The sequence below is a fragment of the Ambystoma mexicanum genome, chromosome 1p, assembly GCF_040938575.1.
Source record: "Ambystoma mexicanum isolate Mex_15411 chromosome 1p, UKY_AmexF1_1, whole genome shotgun sequence".
Classification (NCBI taxonomy): Eukaryota; Metazoa; Chordata; class Amphibia; order Caudata; family Ambystomatidae; genus Ambystoma; species Ambystoma mexicanum.
The window spans coordinates 752,271,244-752,287,542 of record NC_090921.1 but is presented as its reverse complement, the minus strand read 5'-3'; the positions used below and the strand labels follow the sequence as shown (position 1 = coordinate 752,287,542).

The window sequence follows — 16,299 nt, the reverse complement described above, 5'->3', positions numbered from 1 at the left end:
TAGCTTTTTGCCCCCTCATCATCTCAAACGGACTAACACCAGGTGGGGACAGACTGAAAACAAATAGCCTCTCCTGAATCGCAACCTTCTTTTCCTTACTCCACACATCAGCCATCCAAATGGCCTCCATGATACATCGAGTTGTCTTTTCCAACATGCAGTTGCATTCGGGGTGGTACAATGCTCTTTTCTTGTGCTGAATACCACACATATTCAGATACTTTTGGAAAATACCACCTACAAATTGCGTCTCGTCAGTAAGAAAATGATTTCAGGTAAACCTTCCCTCGCAAAAACCTCTTGCACAAACTCCATCGCTTCACTGGTAGCCTCTCTCACAACTCTATACTCCATCCATCTGGACAAGAGGTCCTCCCGACCAATAACATCTGTGGCAAAGTCTTCCCACATACTCTTAGGCACCTCCGCCTTCACCAAAGGCTGCCCACTGGCACATTCGCCTTTATCCATCTGTCTACACTGCATGCACACTGTCAAACTGCTTTCCAAATCGGTCGAAACCCGGCCCCCGATACTCGCTTCTTAGAACAGCTTTTGTGCGAGTCACCCCTAACTGTGACTCATTACACGGACGAACGCCTCATCAATGCTCACAGCCTGCCCCATCCATTCCTCTTTCACCACAATACCATCATGATTGACAAAAATCATATCGGTAATCTCTTCTCCTACTTCCGCTTTCTGACCTCCTAAACTTTATAAGTGATCAGCCAACATTTTCTCGGCCAGAAATAACTTCAATGGTAAACTGCATCTTTGTAACCCACCTTGCTGAGACCTTTTGACAAAAAAATATTTTTAAGCGGTTTATGGTCCGTTCTAATGACATACTCAGCACTCCAAACAAAATGAGCAAACATTTCTACAACCCAATGACAGGCCAACACCTCCTTTTCGAACACTGAATAATTATTTTTAGGCCCTCAACACCCTCGATGCATGTGCTATCTCTTCAACATCCTCACTATCAATTTGTGTCAAGACAACTCCAACACCATTACCACAAGCATCCACCATGATAACTCTCCCTTTGCGTGTCAAATCATTTCAGTGCTCTAGCCAAGTCACTCATCTTTTATCCTCAAACTCATCACACAACTCATTCCAAACAAACTCGTCCTCCAACCTTTAAGCAGCTTCCTCACTTCTTTCACTTTGTCTGCAAAATCCTGAACAAACTTATGATAAAACTTAATCATACCCAAAAAAGAGCAGCGTTCACCTTTTGACTTGGGAGTTCCCACTTTTTTAAATTCCAACCATCACTTCATTCTGTGGCCTCACGGCAGACCCTGAAATCACATGCCACAAATACTCTTTCTTGTAATGCCTCTTCTCAAAAATACCAAGAACTCGCTTAAGAATGGCACGTTTTTTCATTTTTACCACAAATCAACACATCACCCTGAAAGCAAAAGGCTCCATCCATACCCTTTAACAACTTATCCTTCATCTTCTGGAATACAGAGGACACCGATACCAGGCCAAATGGCATCCTCTTAAACTGAAAGATTCCTTCATGGGTTATAAAAGTAGTACATTTTCGGCTCTCCTCCAGCTTTATCTGATGATAGGCTGACACCATGTCTAACTGGAAGAACACATTTCCACCACCAATTAAAGTAAGCATTTCATTCATATTAGGCAACTGGTGTCTTTCCACAACACATTTGTTCACTTCTCGTATTTCAATACACAAAGTTCTCCCGACGGCTTCTTCACAACCACCATTGGTGAAATCCACTGCACCTCACCAGCTTTCTCAATCACACCCAAGTTATGCAACTTCTCCAGCTTTTTCTTCACACCGTCTCAGGTCCAACGTTACTGGCCGCAACTTTGCTGCTTCAACCCTTCCTCAAAATGACCTTGTGCTTCATACACTTCTTTTTTCCCACTCCCTCTTTGACCATGCTCCTAGATCCCGGACATACAGATGAATTTACTTGCATGACTTGCTCACTCACGTTGCGGTCTAATCTTATGCACAACTTTTTATTCATGCCACCCCAGCAGCATAGCACCCTTTTTCATCACATACACCTTTGCGTGGTCATTTCTACCCTTAAAGTCAAACGCAGCATTCAAAAATACCAACAATTCAATTTTGTCCAAATTTGACCCGCCCGGACTCGCATCCGGATGCAATAAGTTACTTTTATCACCAGCCATATGTTCATATACATCTCGTGACAGTGATCTTTGCACCAGAATCAACCATCATCGATACTGCCTTCCCATTCACTCGCACCACAGCATACGCCCATTCACATTCATCCTCATCCACATTGTGAATGGCATTCACAGTTATTGTCTCGATATGGGACTTTTCATATTCTCCTGATGACCCTTGGTCTTCCTTGGTCACATATAGCACCTTCTTCTGGAAAATTCTACAGCAACTAGCAAAGTGCCACCTCCTCTCGCATTTTGAGCACATAGCCTTCCTTCCGGGACACACAGGTGATGCAGCAAAGTGTGATCCACTTGCACAGCCAGTCTTCTCCCTTCTGACTTTTCACCCGCACAACCTTAATTTTTTTGCTTACTCTCAAACTTTCACACTTCTACCTCTACATTTCTGCCTTGGCCAATTTTGCGTCATTTACCGAAGAACTTTCCATCCTTCCGGCCACTTCCATACCTTCCTCAAGACCAGGCTAATCTTGAAGCCACAGCTCCTCCCTGATATGGTTATTGCTAGAAATACGATAAATATGTTCAAAGATATTACCAAATGTACAATTCAGAAGCCAAGTGACATAGGGCCGTGACAGTCTCGCCATTTTCCTGGATACAGACCCCAAAATGATAACATTCTAGAACAATACTATTTTTGGGACTAAAGAGCGCATCCAATTTGTGAAGAGCCACCACCAGATCATTTGCAACATCACTGCTACTTGCAGCATCTAATTCGGCAGAAGTGTCAAATATTTGTGGACCTTCATATCCTAAAAAGCGCAACAGCAATGACATTCACCCATCATTAGAAAAAGGTGATCCACATGCAGCCCTAGTATAGTGAAGGAAGCCCTTCTTCCATTGGATCCATTTCACCTTTAGAGGGCCTGGAGAAGGCATAACAATTGCAAGCACCGGAACTCCTGGCATAGTCATAGCGACCGTACCTTTAGGTTCACAAATAAAAACTGCACTCAGATTTTAGCACACTTAAGTATCCTGCAACAAACCATTTTCAACACACCACTTGTTTTTTACCCGTGTCCGCCTTTAATAATAAATACTGACATCATCCACTTGACCGTTTCATCAGTCATCCTCGCTCAGCTCTCCGCTTAGGGTGGGGTGTGCGCAATTATACTTTTAGATCGGTCAGCTGCGTTTGACACAGTGGACCACTCCATCCTGGTTGGACGTTTGGTGGAGGCAGGGGGTGTCCGGCCAAGTGTTGGCCTGGTTTGGGTCCTTCCCGACAGGGCATACTCAGTGTCTTCCCTCTTTCCATTCTGCCCCTCCCTTTCCTGTGGTGTTCCTAAGGGCACCGACTTGTCCACTCCATTGTTTAACATGTATATTCAGCCTCTAGTCAAGCTCATCCACACCCCACAGCCTCTGGTGCTACTTGTATGCTGATACGCAGACTATTGTTTGCGTTGATCATCAACAGGAGGCTGCGTACCAGCTGTAGGGGTGTCTGGAGGCAGTGGAATGGTGGATGAGTGATAATTGGCTTCAGCTCAATGGGGACAAGACTGAGGTCTTGGTGGTGGGTCTCCCCTCTGATGCTTCTCTCTGGACTGGATTTATGGTCCACTTCTCTTGGTTCGCTTTCACTTCCTGTCCTAGTGGTGAAGAATCTTGGTGTTAAACTGTATACTTTACTTTCACTGCATGCACAGGTGGCAGCCGTTTGCCAGTCCGGTCACTTCAAACTAAAGATTTAACATAAATTCCTCCCTTTCATTCCTGTTTGCACTTGTGGTCACTTCACTTGTTTTAAGCAGAGCAGACTACTGCAACTCAATATTTAGCTTAGCCGCTGAAATTATTAAGACTGTTTCAGGTCCTACAAAACACTGCTGCACGAGTGGTGTCCTACGTCCTGTTTTCCGCTTACATTTTGCCTGTTTGTTCTCCGTCAGCTTCACTGGCTCCCTATTGAGAAACAAGTTAAAATCTCTGTGCATTATACACAGGGCTTTCTATGGGCTGGAGGCAGAGTATTTGCAACAGAAATTCCATCCCTATGTCCCCAGCTGTGTGTTCCGCTCTCAGGACAATGCATTCATCTCGGTTCCCAGGATTCGGCTCTTTCATGTTGGCATCTGCTTTTTCTGTGGCGGCTGCCAAGCTCTGGAACTCACGATCTCGTGGGCTGCGGGTTAAGGAGACTATAGTTTTGTGCCAAGCAGTAAAAAACGTACAAGGAGAGGTTGGGCGATAGTCTATGTTCTGATGCTTCTTATAGCAACAAGATGCCTACGGGTGAACGCACGCCTATTAAATATTGTAATAAATCCACTAAAGCAACTGTGTAATCCAATACACCCAAAACATGTTTTTCCCCTCACTTTAGTGGGAGCACTTCGGAGTGATGCTGACCAATGCCCCGTGCCGAACGTGGCGCTCATTAGATTGAGCCTAATCCAAGATGTTGGCACACTCCTGGGTCCTTTTTACTTTACAACCCGATGACGCAGATAGCAGGCAACAAGAAGTGCTCAGCGAGCAGCCCGCGGGTCGGACAGACCTCAGCGGGGGTGTTACTTTCACAAGCCCTTCCCAAAATGCCTAGCAGGGGCTGCAAGGACTATAGCAAGTTAGCAATGTACTGCACTGCACAGCAGGCTTACTGCAAGGATAACAGGTCGATAGAGCAGCTCAGTCCCTCTCCCCACTGCCCTCGCCACCTCTTTCACACCAGCAGGACTCTGCATTGTGCAGGAGACTGCGCAGCAGAAAGCCGCAGGCAGGCTCTTAACTTCAGGAGCCCCTCCAGGAAAAACAGCATGGCAGGCCCAATGTACACCAGGATCACTGGCTGGGGGTTGCTGAAGGTCATTGCCAATGATAGGAAGACACCAGGCCACTTTTGGTAGGCTTCTGAATATGTTTTATTAAGTAGTTACACAGAAAATCCCCTGAACAACCTCCCATCATCCACCCTCAACTGCCTTTGAGCCTACTTTGCCCACACACATTCCACCCCAGGGTTCTATGGTCTTAAGAGACACCACAACAGTTTGATAATTGAGCAGTGTAATATTACCACCTGCTCGTTTAATTTTTCCCACTGTTTTTGGGCCTGTAAGAGTATGTTTGTACTTACCGATCTAAATTTATTATTGTGTGCTTCACTGTGTGGACTCATTGTGGACCGCTGACCCCACTCACCATCTTCTGAGACTAAGCCTTGACCACTCTCACCTGGATTAGGTGTGGCTAACCTCTCCGAGTTCCCCTGTTCACTATAACTGGGGTGGCCTCCTACAATCTGCCCACCAGGCCAGATTCTAGAAAACCATTTTAACAAGCACCACATTCAATTTGCTCTTTTATAGTTCCTGTAAATCCTTTATCTCTTGGGCCAGTGGGTGCCGAGGTGGATTTTATCACTTTGATTAGGTTTTTTGTTCTTTTCAAATGTCTGGGTGAAAGTTTACATTTACTCATCTCACCAGTTACCACCTTCACATACTCAATCATAGGATTGACCACTTTCCTCATTGTTGTGGGTCAAGGTTTCCCCTTTGCCTACTCTTCATGGGGAAGATATCCAGATCCCCCCCGCCCACACCAAATTAGTTCCCACACCCTTCTTTTGCATGCCTTGTGTGGGGCAAGTGCAAACCAATTTCTGCTATAAGAATGTTTGGTTTCTGATGTGGGTAGCCCCGATTTACTGTTCCTAAATGCAGCAAGTGTGAGGGTTCCTTTCGCACCACCAATTGATTCAATAGGGCTGGCTTGTGCTTCCCAATCACCTCAGACAGCCCAAAGGGATGGCTGTGGTAATAGGCGTTGCACCACCCTGATACAGTTTGATTCACTCATGAATCACAAAAAGGGAGGAATCAAAGCTCGATCGGCCAGGATTACCAAACAATGTCCTTCTCCACTTCACATCCCCCAGTCATCTCCTTCTCCCAGACATTCCATTTTCCTTTGGTAGGTTAGGGTATGCTAAAACCAACAGGGAGAGTAACAGTTGGTCTCTCCTGGTGGCATGAGGCGTGAGAACGGTGGTCCCAGTCACCACGTTGTCTCCTTCAACCTGGGACCCCCCACTAGGGCTGTCCAGTTGATAGTGTTTTTGTTCTTTTCTCAGGATCAAAGTCTAAATTCACCCGTCTCACCAGTTACTGCCTTAAAAAATTCAGGTATAGGATTATCCACTCAGTTGCTATTCCAGGTGGGAGCTGCCTCCTCTGCCTAGTCTTCAAGGGGAAGGTATCCAGACCCCCACACCAAATGAAGCTCCCACACCCTTCTTTTACAGGAATTGTTTTGGGTGAGTGCAAATCAACTTTAGCTCTAGGAACGTCTGGATTTTCCAGTCAATCCGCGCTCCTCCACTTCATCTTTGGGCCATAGAATGACCCCTTTAGCACACCCATTAATCTCCACTACCTCTAAAGAGCCTGCGTTCGCCAGGCTTGAGAGGTCCTCGGATAATGTGGGTCCTCTGCCCTTTCCACTCTCCTCCATCATCTTTGCTTGCAGGCTGTCATTTTGAGTCTCACAATGGGGATTGGAGGAATAAACATTTGGTGGCTTGGGACCTGCCACCAAGGCACTAGAGTCTTCAGGATCTGTGCCGGGCAGGGAGAAGTCCTCCCCACAAAAGGCTCAGCCTGCATAGCCAAGTGAACAAGATTTTATTGACAAATGTCACTGGGCTGGGTATGCCGCATGGAAGACTGTTCAATGCAACACACTGAAAACGTTGTACATCGACTTGAGGTAACCGGCAAGCTTTACATCATAAGGACCCAACTTTATTATCCTATTCTCGATTGGGTGCACTCTCAGCTTCAACGATCTAGACGTGGTTTTATACGGACCATATGGTTTTCATGGCAAGTATAGGAAGCAGTGGTAGACTGAACAAGGTTTTTCTAATGATACATGATCTAGGGAGTGTTCAAATACCTCCAAAATTATATATTAGACTCCTGCAACAAAAGACTGCTTGGATTATATACTGGTACCCAATCAGGATGCATAACTGAGCACACCAGAAAATTACATCTGCAGCAGCTGCATGAAAGATGTGGTTTGCCTGCACACATGAAGGTCTAATGTGATTGAGTTAAAGGGTTCTGGGCAGAGGTGTGGACACATATAGAACTAATAACAGGTAATGAAATAGTTAAAACCTCACAGATTACCCTCCCTTGGACGACCCCACGCAATCTGGTTGTTTAGGGCTTTTGATTACTGCTAGGAAAGAAGTATTAAAGTTGTGGAGGACAAACAGAAGGCCCTCCCATGACGATCAGTGGCAGAGTTGTGATATTGTCGACCAAGGAGAAAGGGTCATGCAAAAAGAAGGAGGAAGAGCGGCATTAATCTATGTAGAAGATATTTAAATGGCCTGCAAGTCTGAAATCTCTTGGGTGTATCCAGCCTCATTCCAACCCATCAACCTACCCCCTTTGAAGTCTTCACTCTTGCTTGCGATAGGGGTGAGTGAGGTGTTTGTTTGCACGGAACGAAGAAGCAGTCTATATTAGTAGTTTAAAAGAAGCTCATCGCCTTTTATTGCCATGGATGGCTTTAATAAGAATATTCAATAAAACGTTATCTGAAAGAGAAAAAAAAGACTTGTGCACGTTTCTTCAATAAATCGATTTATTTAAAAGAATATGTTACAATTAATTACACTAAAGTGACATTACCAAACAGTTTGAGAGAGTAGTTAGCTCTAGGGGACATGGAATGAAAAAAACACTGTTAGCAAGAGAGGTGTTGTGAATGGGGAATAATCTTCACATTTCTTAAATCACAAATAAAAAATACAGGATACTGCTGTGAAAGTACAAATAGGGTCCTCAAATAAATAAACACTAAATGACGCTGTGGCAGAAAAAAATGTGCCATCATAATGACTTACTGAGATTGGGGCGGGATAGTGGGGAGGGGATAACACCCTAAATCTCAGGGAACATTTATCAACTGTATGTTTTATCCAGAAACTTTACCTGCAAAGTCAAATTATGGAAATTCTAATGCTCCTTTATTGCTGCGATGGCGGTTGTACTGCGCTAGTCTGGTATATAATACATGCAAGGACTTGAAGGGTGCGAGCACATGTCGGATCCCTCCATCCAAAGAGGTGTTACCCATCACTAAATGTATGGACAATGCTTCATGCCCGTTTTAGAAACTGGCTGCAAGGTGCCACCTGAGCAAGTCTTCACCTGCCAGCACATGTACAACCTGTTTGGCGCTGGCAAAGAGTTGGTCTGAGTTTCAGTGCATGGCACGAAAAGTCCTGCGAGACCGTTCCAGTCACACGTTCAATCTGTAGAGCCTAAAGGGGAGAAATGTGAGGCTGAGCAGACCACCCCCAGCATCGAGGGGATTTCTCAACTTTCAGAAGCTTCATCTAGACCTCCTCGAGCGCAAGGGACAATGCTTTGTCTGATGCAAACAGAGCACTTTCCAGCACAAAGCGAGGCAGTGATATGCAATATGTAAGCAATCGCAAAAAAGGCAACCCACTTCTAATCAAGTTTTAAAAAACTAAGCAAGGCGCAAGTTGTCAGGAAGAGACATCTAAAATTTTCCCCTTAGCGACTCATTAAGGGGAATGAGTCGCTATGTTTTTAGAATGTACAAAGGCACTCTTTGCGACTCTCGAACAGCCTTTTCAATTGGGGTAAGGGCTTCCAGATTGCTTGGCTAATTCCAATAATAGCATGACTGCAGAACTGTATTTTTAAAAGCAGTTCCCATCTTTTGCTCAAAAAAACGAAAACATATGGTAACAATACGACCTACATCGGATTAACTTAACGGTCAGAATAATTGCCATTTTCTGTTTTAAATGCAAAAAGGAAACTCGCCGTTACTACTGCTGGAGTAAAAAAGTAAAAAAAAAAAATAAACTAAAATCACAAGTAAAGCAACAAGCAGCTATTCACTTAACATGGAAAAGTGAATCCTTGATTTCTTGGGCCAGAATGGGTCAGAGCGAGCCAATGGGATTTCAAGGTGTTCCAGCACAGCAGAAACAGACAGAAATGGGTTATATGAAGCCAAAAGCTTCAGGAGCAAAAAGGTCCTTTTCCGATTCCATTACATCAACCATTTGTGGAGCATTTGGCAGGGAGAGAAAGGGCTTTTGCAGATCGGACAAAGCCCTTTAAAAAGGCCCCAAGTTCTCCATTCATTCACTTTTCAGAAACACGTAAAAGGCCTCACTAAATCAATTGGAAGCAACATGTGTGTGCTCAGCTGCGCGCGCGCACACACACACACACACACACACACGCACACACACACACACACACACACACACGAAAATGTAATGGCAGCTAAAAAAAGGTCCTGGATAACTGTGCACCTATCCCATTAAACCCAGGCCAAACTACCAACCTATAGGCAGCTTTCATGGTTCCAACAGTGCACGCGATACCATGATTTACTCTCCACTCCTCTCACCATAGCCATTTTTTTTACGGTCGCTGCAGTGGCTACTGCCTATAGAGAAGGAGAAGCTATTAATAGGGGTACAGGTTTGTTGCCACCTTCCAGCAGAAATTGTCATGTTGAGAACGATGTGAAATCGATGGCAGTAAGAAAAAGGGTGGGAAGACTGGCAACGGGAGGTGTGCATTTGTTGTGGGGGCCAGTCCCTTTTAACTTCTTGCAGCATCAATATGTTTGGTTGATGGGAGATCAGTTATACAAATCTTAGATTAAAGTATCAACAGTAAAGAAAGTGAGAACTGAACAATCTTATCCAGGGTTGCAAGTCTAAGTCCTCTTATTCATTCATAACAGCCGCAGAAATTAAATGTGGACCCTTGTTATGATATGTAGCAATCTTGTAAATAATCCCCCTGGCTTCCTAAAAACCAAAAGGCTCAGCATATCACAGAACATAGGTTAACATTTGACAAAACATACATATTCTGTTAATTTAAACAATCAGATGCTTAAAATAGGTTCTAGGTTTGTACAAAGGTGGAGACTGAAAAGGTCCTCTGAACAGCTAGCAATTAAACCACTGCTGAAACTGTCTTCTCGTTGGTAAGGTAGTGTCATCTTGCAGGTGAATTGAAAAATATTACACAATATAGATCTTATTTACAAGAATGTCCTCAGTTAAGTGAGGCACATACGTTCTGGGAAGAAGGCCCACGTTTGATATATTGAATTAACACTGAAATAACACTTGGAACGCGAGAGGAAAGCTTCAGAGCACAAACATAAAAGGTAGGCTTGGAAGAGAGGCTGGGGAAGAAGAAAAGGGCATTTTACAGACAACCAAAGAGGAAACAAATAGATGAACCTATCAGGAAATCATGTCGGGACAGAAAGGGCTCCAAAAGGGAAGCACATAGAAACTATGGCTTAATATAGCAGGCCATCTAGAGAAAAGCATCAGAGGCAGCCCTGGAACAATAGTCGAAATTCTTAGCACTAGACTAGAGAACAGAAGTCGCTACACAAGCGCAAGATTACCAGCAGATATCCAAAGCACCATAGATCCAAAACCACCACCCCAGGTTCCAAACAACCACAAAAGCTCTGAAATAATGAGAAATATCCAATGCACCAAAGCAAGCTCTGATACAACCTTGGAGACCCAACATACTGAAACAGGATCTGGAATAATGACAGTATAAGCACTATAGCAAGCTTGGTAAATTTCCTGCGTTCCAAAGCAATTAGTGAGCTCTGGAATAATGTGTATGCTCGAAAGCCAGGAATTTGCAGGAAAATGTAATGACATTCCTAGGTGCAAAGTATCTAAGCACAATCACAAGCAACACTGGGACAATTGATTATCTACAATAGTAGATAACACTCCATAATAAACCCAGAACGCCAAACGAGCAGCAGTCTTCGAGTAAAGAAGGGGGTGGGAATACTAAAGAGCAGTAGAGAATGCCAGAGAGTAAAACGTATTTCTAAAGTTAGTTAACACAACAGAACATTTCTGAAACACTGGAGGCAAGCATAATATCAAGGAGTTAAAGACAGAAGGTCATAGAATAACCAAGAGAATCTACAAATCTAGGTGAGCAAGCAAAGTAGGAATAGTCTGCAAAAAGTTTCCACAGGAAATATACAAAATAAACCAAACTAAGTAGTCTGAAGTAGTTGGTTTACAAGACATTTGCATACAAATCACAACTCAATAATATTTCTAGGCATACATTCTTACCAGGTGTTTGCACTTGCTTGAACATAGCATGATGGTCATAGATGGTGGACTTGACCGATGGGCTAGTACCTATATCCACCAATAATGTATTAGTCAAAGTATTTCCCATCTTCTGTACAATAAAACCTTCTATAAAACTAGACACAGTGTGCAGTAGCACACGTCAAACCGGTGCTTCGAGTTGAGGACCGGCTAGTCCCCCATAGCAGGACACTGCATAAACCCTCACATTATTTTACAGAAATATACCAGCCCGCACATACAGGACGACAGTGCTGTAGTGTACTCAAATACGCCCATTGATTCAATGGAGGTCGGCAGCGGCAAAGCCATAGTCTCATGAGGACTACAGGGGAAATGTAAAAGAAGCTCTTCAAGATCCAGGTCTACCTCTTTCTGCAACAATGGCTATAGTGTTTGACCTTCCAAACTTTACAAATCAGTGCCCAAGGAAAATGAACCTAAGGGCAGTACTTAGTCTTAGCAAGGACCACTAGGCGAAACATGTTTGGTCATTACATTTTAGGTAGCATGGTGTATGCTATGGCTACAGCATGAGTGCCCTTTCCTCCTCGGAAATTGGTGCACCTGAACAATTTTCCCAAAACTAAATGAACTGGCACAAATAGCAACAGGTGTCGCTGTAAGAATAGTTCACACTGCAGGGCGCCACAACAGGCACTTTTAATACTGCCTTACGTCCCCTTTCATTTGGGTCAAAGCCTCATCAATGCGCAGCTCACAAAACCCAGTTGCAGTGTGTGATTTTTTTAACAATGGTTTTCAAAACATTTCAACTGGGTTATTGTCAGAAAAGTCTTTTACCAAAAAAGCCATGGGAAAATGTACTTAAGCCAAGAACTCGCATGCATGGATGCAAGCAGTGTTGAGGTGGCATGCAGTGAACAGAATAAATGTGGCTTCCACCAGATTACATTTTCCCAATTCCCTAAGCAGACTGTGCAGAACAGTGGGCTTATCTAGCATAATTAATGTTTAGAAATGCTGGCAGGCCTAGACGCAGCCATCAAAGAAAGTAAAGACATCAATCGGGGACAAGCATTCAAAAGCTGCAGTAGCTAAGAGTAAGCACACGAGCTCTTCTCTCCCCACGACGCCAGGTTGTTAGACCCACTGGCCTTTAATCCAATTAATAACTTAATAAGCTATTGGTGGCAGTTAGCAGGGAGCACTAGACCAGGGATTGGCCTTGTCCCAGCTCCCTGCAGTTAGACCACAATCAATTCACAGCATGCAGGGACTCTGAAAGCAGACGGCAAGATGGAGTGCAGATTTAGATAGATGGTTTTAAGGCAAAGGCCCAAGCAGCTGCAGACCACTATGGATGGGGTCAGAGGTAAAAACAACATGGGCATGCCAGGTGTAGTGCATTCAACACTACCAAAGAAAAACCTGAAGCCACCTCTAAATAAGGCCATCACGTCTAAAAAGTTCAGAGAAAACTGCGTCCAGGCCATCAATATGGTCCCAAAAAATCCAATAACGCCATTAATTAAATCCATCACAGAACACCATCAATTTATCTCAGTTTCACAGCACCTTTACTTTTAGGAGCTTCCCCCCTAAGGATGTAGTTGAAAGGAAGTTGCACGAGTGTTCCTACTAATGTTTAAACGTCCCAAGGAGAAGAACGAACATATGCAAAAATCCAATCCAGGCACATACGAAAGCCATGAACACTGGATTGAGGGGGTTTGGCCTTTGTGTTGTCAAAGTTTAAAATACTCAATAGTATGCGAGGAGAGATTACACCATAGTGCTAGGCTGTCGGGGAAACCTTGCTGATACTTCCCTCCAAATATTTCTCTAACAAAAACACATTATTGCAGAAGCAAAGAAACGTCTCAACTGCCACTGCTGCTGCAAATGCAATCCTCACAGAATCCCGATGTTGCTGCTGATGAGCGGAAAGCTAAGATCAAAACAAGAGAAAGGTAAATGACTGTCATCCAACACTGCAGAACTATTGGAAAAGTCTTTTCATACCACAAGAAAAGTAGGAAAAGTAAAACAAAGTATCACAATCTCCAGGAGTTGATCAGTCACAGGGGGTGAAAGCCTAACCCCCAGCAACAAAGTAATCCAAAAATAAGCGAGACACTTCACTGCGAATCCAGTGCAGATTTAGAATATTAGCAAAGAAGGTGCATATTGCTAGCTTGGTATCTTCTCATGCAGTCAGAAACCAAATCCCTTCAAATAACAGTGTTGGCCACACATTGAAGACACCTTGCAGACGTTCTGCTTTACGGTCTAGAAATACCTCTGAGATACAAACGTTGGTCCATACAAGGGCCTCATAGAAGGGCGTGGTGCTAAGCCTTCAGAACGCAACGAGTGAACCACATCCACGCATATGCCCAAAAATCTTAGCTTTGTCCTGCTTTTCTTTGTGCCCCCCCACTTCCAATAGACCCCATAAGCAAACATACCTCAATACCAGAGACTTGCACGTTCCTCAACATCTCAATCATACCAGGTGAAATGCCTCAAAACTTGGCTAATACTTAGTCATTTATCTACTCTTCATTCTCTACCCAGGGTCCCTTGTAGGGGCACTTGATGAATGCCCTCCCTTAGAGCAGGTACATAAACGATTTTCTTAAGCCACCTGTCCACACACAGAACCAATTAATTTGCATTTCAGTACAATTCCTTAAAGATAATCTGTCCTCTTACCTGTATGCACCCAACAAAGCACCCAATGACTTCTTCCCCCAGATGCACCGATATAAACTAACAGTTCCAGGTGTTTATTCAGACTCACACACACAAAAGACTGGCTGCATATGCTACATGCAGAGAACACATGGCCCAACAGATAATCAAGACCCAAAAGCCAGAGTTTGCAGTACAGCATCCAAGACTTAACAGGCTTACAGGGACAACTGCCCTTCTAACACATAGGCCTCATACCTACATGTGTGGAAAAAACAGTCTTCATCACAATATTCTCCATTTTAGGAACAAAGTTGAACTTTGTGACTTTCAAGCATTTCTGGCTTGTACTCCATGTTCCAACAGACAAGAATGGAGGCCTACTTTGAAAACACTGCCTCTGGTAGAGAAAACGGCTTGGATGCTGAACAATGGGAACAGAACTGGTCTACAGTAGATGGAAACATACATGAGCCCTGGTGCAAAGTAAGGCCTGCGCTTGGTTGCCTAAAGCAGTCTACTGCTTCACCGCCCATCCTAGCCGGGTGGCAGCACAACCTAGCCAGTGGGCACCACCCTAAAGCAAGACAAAGCCAAGCAGGTACTTCAGTGCCACACAAGGAGCGATGCCCACAAAAGTGAGAGATTTGTAAACTTTAAAATCCTTTGAGAAGGAGGAGAGGTATATTCCTGATAGAGGAAAAGGGGTAGGAGCTGAAGATACAGGAAAAAGTCCTTTGAAGGGACAGACACCAGTGTGTAAATGGAAGTTAGAAAGGAATTGACATGATATGAGCTTTAAAAAGAAATGCATATATATATGTATATATATTTAGGTATTTATATATCTATACATATATAAATATTAGTGCAAATGGATGAAGTGAGCCTTTTCCAGTTGAAAAAACGAGTCCATGCAGAACCCCTAGAAAAAATGTGCTCCGGCCGGTCCTTCCTCGTGCTTGACATGCCCACTGCCAGTCTCTAAAATTCCAGAAACATGAAATTCACAAATGGTATTAATATTTAGGTTTGGGCATTTTCTTCTTTTTAATACAATGATTTTTCTTCGCTTCCAAACGATCGCCGTTAGTGCAGGTCCCTGGGGCTAAGTGGTGGTGTCACGCTGCTGTGATCGCAACAACTGAAAAATGTTCTGAAAAAAAGAAAGGAAAAAGTATTAATAAACAGATTCACAGCATGGCCTCCCTTTTTGCACCCACTGATGTAATTTCAATCCTGGAGCTAATTTTTGGTGCCACTGCTTCCGCTGAAGCACTACACAATTACTTAATTCACTTAATTTTCAGATGGCCTCTACCCACGTCTGTTCTTCACCTAAGGTTGCTCAGAGACAGACTGGTAGGCAGATTAACGCAGGCAGGGTCAGTAGGGCGCTTTTCTAAATAATCAAGTGTTCCAGACAGGCCTGAGAGCAGGAGTTTAAGATTAACAAGCAACCATGGTTTATAAAGGTGTGTTGACCACCCTACACTGGCTTTACCAGTCACTGGTGTTCTGGTGCAAGTATGAAGTGAGGAGTTACCTGGTGGTGAAATAGTTTGCTGTGGGGCCAGTGATCTAATCTGAATCTGCAGAAATATGTGCGAGATCCTGGGAAAATCGCTTTAGCGTCCCATGCCTCAGATCCTCATGTGTCAACATTAGAATTTTTAATGAATAGGCTAAACTCCAGTATTGTTTGGAGTGGCAAACCAGTCACTGTTTAGGTGCACACAAGTCCTCTGCAAGTTCCCTCTCTTTTTTCCACTACAGCACTTTATGCAGGCCTTTGGGCAGTGTTAAAATGTAAATGGGCTATTTAACATACATCCATATTCATAGAATTTGGGTTTGACAGAGGCACACTTTTCATACAAAGGGGCACATTTTGTGTAAAGAGACACTTCGTATAAAGAGGCACGTGGTTGCCATGTTTCAAAGACTTGCCTATGGGCATTATAAGGCCTGGCATACTCAATTTGACACTGCAATTGAGGTTTTACTAAATTAAAGCATTGTGCATTCAAGCATTTTCCAAAGCCAACAGAATGGACACTTCTTTGATTTTTCACCGATCTATGGATTGATCATTTATATATCAATGTAAATTGCTTCTCTGGAAGTATATAGTGATCTTACCTAACAGTGCTGCATTTATAAACGTTGATATGATAGAAGGCATTCAAACTTGATGTAAAGGTTGCATGCACATTTATGCAGTGGGAGCTCGC

At 43.7% G+C, this 16,299-nt stretch overlaps 1 protein-coding gene across 3 annotated transcripts in view; it reads right to left on the bottom strand.

The window, feature by feature from the left end:
- Nucleotides 1-7,821: 7,821 nt before the first annotated feature.
- SNX27 (sorting nexin 27) overlaps nucleotides 7,822-16,299 on the bottom strand; it is a 990,538-nt gene continuing 982,060 nt past the window's right edge. For all 3 annotated transcript variants that reach the window (XM_069650534.1, XM_069650552.1, XM_069650543.1), the window contains one exon: nucleotides 7,822-15,221. In XM_069650534.1, the coding sequence (XP_069506635.1) occupies nucleotides 15,174-15,221 (48 nt within the window). In that variant the 3' untranslated portion in view covers nucleotides 7,822-15,173. The remainder of the gene's footprint in view (nucleotides 15,222-16,299) is intronic.